This window comes from Eimeria tenella, genomic scaffold, assembly GCF_000499545.2.
Source record: "Eimeria tenella Houghton genomic scaffold, Eth_scaff11, whole genome shotgun sequence".
In the NCBI taxonomy this organism is placed as follows: domain Eukaryota; phylum Apicomplexa; class Conoidasida; order Eucoccidiorida; family Eimeriidae; genus Eimeria; species Eimeria tenella.
This window is the reverse complement of record NW_013541474.1, coordinates 510170-513907: the sequence shown is the minus strand read 5'-3', so window position 1 is coordinate 513907 and position 3738 is coordinate 510170. Positions and strand designations below refer to the sequence as shown.

Here is a 3738-nt window from a genome sequence, read left to right as displayed (position 1 = left end):
CCCACGGGCTGCGCTCTACACTGCACTGTCAAACCAAGCACTGCTGCACGACAGACCAGCCATATCCACAATCGAGCAACAAACATTACCACGCGATACACGAGCCAGGCATATCTGCAGTCTCATACGTCTACATCAAGAGGGGCCCACGCTGCGATCTGCCTACGACCTATCTACAACTTGCCGCCGCCTGAGTGTGAACCCCTGTCGCCGCCGCATGCAAAACTGTGGTATCAACACCCTGTCCTGTTGCATCTGACGCTCCGGCCGTCTGCTCAGCGCAGTCGTTGCAATTGCAAAACGCCTCCTCAACACGCAAGGCTGCAACGGTGCTTTGCGCTCACAGAGCAATGCTAGCTTTTGCCCTGCAGCTATGCTGGCCACGTGCGTGCATAGCACGACAGCGAGAGTCGACTGCGAGGTTCAAAAGCACACACAAGACACCATCGCAAGCAGTGCGCTAGACTCGAAGCGCTGCCGCCACCCCTCACGAACTGGGCATCGCTATCGCAACTGCCCAAGCCATACGACCAACGCACTGCCTGCACAACGAAGAAAAACGACCCACGCACTGCACTGTCAAATCAGGCACTGCTGCACGACAGACCAGCCATACCCACAATCAAGCAACAAACATTACCAAGCGATAAGCGAACCAAATACATCTTCAGTCTCATACGTCTACATCAAGAGGGGCCCACGCTGCGATATGCCTACGACCTCTCTACAACTTGCGCCTGCCTGGGTGCGAACCACTGTCGCCGCCGCATGCAAAACTGTGGCATCAACAGCTTGTTCTGTTGCACCTGAGGCTTCGGCTGCTCTGCCCAGCGCAGTCGCTGCAATTGCAAAACGCCTCCTCAACACGCAAGCCCACAATGGCGCACTGGGCTCGCAGCGCAAGGCTAGCTTTTATCCTGCAGGCATACTGGTCACGTGCGTGCATAGCACGACAGCGAGAGTCGACGGCGAGGTTCAAAAGCACACACAAGACACCATCGCAAGCAGTGCACTAGACTCGGAGAGCTGTCGCCACCCCTCACGAACTGGGCATCGCTTTCGCAACTGCCCAAGCCATACGACCAACGCACTGCCTGCACAACGAAGAAAAACATCCCACGCACTGCGCTCCACACTGCACTGTCAAACCAAGCACTGCTGCACGACAGACCAGCCATACCCACAATCAAGCAACAAACATTACCACGCGATGCGCGAGCCAGGCATATCTGCAGTCTCATACGTCTACATCAAAAGGGGCCCACGCTGCGATATGCCTACGACCTCTCTACAACTTGCGCCTGCCTGGGTGCGATCCACTGTCGCCGCCACATGCAAAACTGTGGTATCAACAGCCTGTAATCTTGCACCTGACACTTCGGCTGCTCTGCTCAGCGCAGGCGCTGCAAGTCCAAAAGGCCTCCTCAACACGCAAGCCTACAATGGCGCACTGGGCTCGCAGCGCAAGGCTAGCTTTTATCCTGCAGGCATACTGGCCACGTGCGTGCATAGCACGACAGCGAGAGCCGACTGCGAGGTTCGAAAGCACACACAAGACACCATCGCAAGCAGTGCGCTACACTCGGAGCGCTGTCGCCACCCCTCACGAACTGTGCATCGCTATCGCAACTGCCCAAGCCATACGACCAACGCACTGCCTGCACAACGAAGAAATACGTCCCACGCACTGCGCTCTACACTGCACTGTAAAATCAGGCACTGCTGCACGACAGACCAGCCATATCCACAATCGAGCGACAAACATTACCACGCAATACGCGAGCCAGGCATATCTGCAGTCCCATACGTCTACATCAAGAGGGGCCCACGCTACGATCTGCCTACGGCTCCGGGAGTCTGCTCTGTCTGACTCCAAATCTCCTGTCGTCGACGCATGCGAAACTGTGGTATCAACACCCTGTCTTCTTGCACCTGACGCTCCGCCCAATTTCTTCAGCGCACTCCCTGCAAATCCAAAATGCCGCCTCAAAACGCTAGGCTGCAACGGTGCTTTGCGTTTGCAGCGCAAGGCTAGCTTTTATCCTGCAGCTATGCTGGCCACGTGCGTGCATAGCACGACAGCGAGAGCCGACTGCGAGGTTCGAAAGCAGACACAAGACACCATCGCAAGCAGTGCGCTACACTCGGAGCGCTGCCGCCACCCCTCACAACACCGCTCTCGCAACTCCCCAAGCCATACGACCAACGCACTGCCTGCACAACGAAGAAATACGTCCCACGCACTGCGCTCTACACTGCACTGTCAAATCAGGCACTGCTGCACGACAGACCAGCCATATCCACAATCGAGCGACAAACATTACCACGCAATACGCGAGCCAGGCATATCTGCAGTCTCATACGTCTACATCAAGAGGGGCCCACGCTGCGATCTGCCTACGGCTCCGGGAGTCTGCTCTGTCTGACTCCAAATCTCCTGTCGTCGACGCATGCGAAACTGTGGTATCAACACCCTGTCCTCTTGCACCTGACGCTCCGCCCAATTTCTTCAGCGCACTCCCTGCAAATCCAAAATGCCGCCTCAAAACGCTAGGCTGCAACGGTGCTTTGCGTTTGCAGCGCAAGGCTAGCTTTTATCCTGCAGCTATGCTGGCCACGTGCGTGCATAGCACGACAGCGAGAGCCGACTGCGAGGTTCGAAAGCAGACACAAGACACCATCGCAAGCAGTGCGCTACACTCGGAGCGCTGCCGCCACCCCTCACAACACCGCTCTCGCAACTCCCCAAGCCATCAGACCAACGCACTGCCTGCACAACGAAGAAATACGTCCCACGCACTGCGCTCTACACTGCACTGTCAAATCAGGCACTGCTGCACGACAGACCAGCCATATCCACAATCGAGCGACAAACATTACCACGCAATACGCGAGCCAGGCATATCTGCAGTCCCATACGTCTACATCAAGAGGGGCCCACGCTGCGATCTGCCTACGGCTCCGGGAGTCTGCTCTGTCTGACTCCAAATCTCCTGTCGTCGGCGCATGCGAAACTGTGGTATCAACACCCTGTCCTCTTGCACCTGACGCTCCGCCCAATTTCTTCAGCGCACTCCCTGGAAGTCCAAAATGCCGCCTCAAAACGCTTGCCTGCAATGGTGCTTTGCGCTTGCAGCACAAGGCCAGCTTTTATCCTGCAGCTATGCTGGCCACGTGCGTGCATAGCACGACAGCGAGAGTCGACTGCGAGGTTCAAAAGCACACACAAGACACCATCGCAAACAGTGCGCTAGACTCGAAGCGCTGCCGCCACCCCTCACGAACTGGGCATCGCTTTCGCAACTGCCCAAGCCATACGACCAACGCACTGCCTGCACAACGAATAAAAAAAAACCCACGCACTGCGCTCCACACTGCACTGTCAAGCCAAGCACTGCTGCACGACAGACCAGCCATACCCACAATCAAGCAACAAACATTACCACGCAATATGCGAGCCAGGCATATCTGCAGTCCCATACGTCTACATCAAGAGGGGCCCACGCTGCGATCTGCCTACGACCTGTCTACAACTTGCCGCCGCCTGAGTGTGAACCCCTGTCGCCGCCGCATGCAAAACTGTGGTATCAACACCCTGTCTTCTTGCACCTAATGCTCTACCCAATTTGCTCAGCGCACTCGCTACAGGTGTAAAGCGCCTCCTCAACACGCAAGCGTGCAAGTGCACTGCGCTCACGGAGCAATGCTAGCTTTTGCCCTGCAGCTATGCTGGCCACG

The 3738-nt window shown here is 56.6% G+C and overlaps 1 protein-coding gene across 1 annotated transcript; it reads left to right on the top strand.

The window, feature by feature from the left end:
- Nucleotides 1-373: 373 nt before the first annotated feature.
- ETH_00031020 (uncharacterized protein) lies at nucleotides 374-1870 on the top strand (the record flags this gene model as incomplete). The annotated part of the gene is made up of 1 exon (XM_013372892.1): nucleotides 374-1870. The coding sequence occupies one exon, from the start codon at nucleotides 374-376 to the stop codon at nucleotides 1868-1870; it is 1497 nt and encodes a 498-aa protein (XP_013228346.1).
- Nucleotides 1871-3738: the final 1868 nt, after the last annotated feature.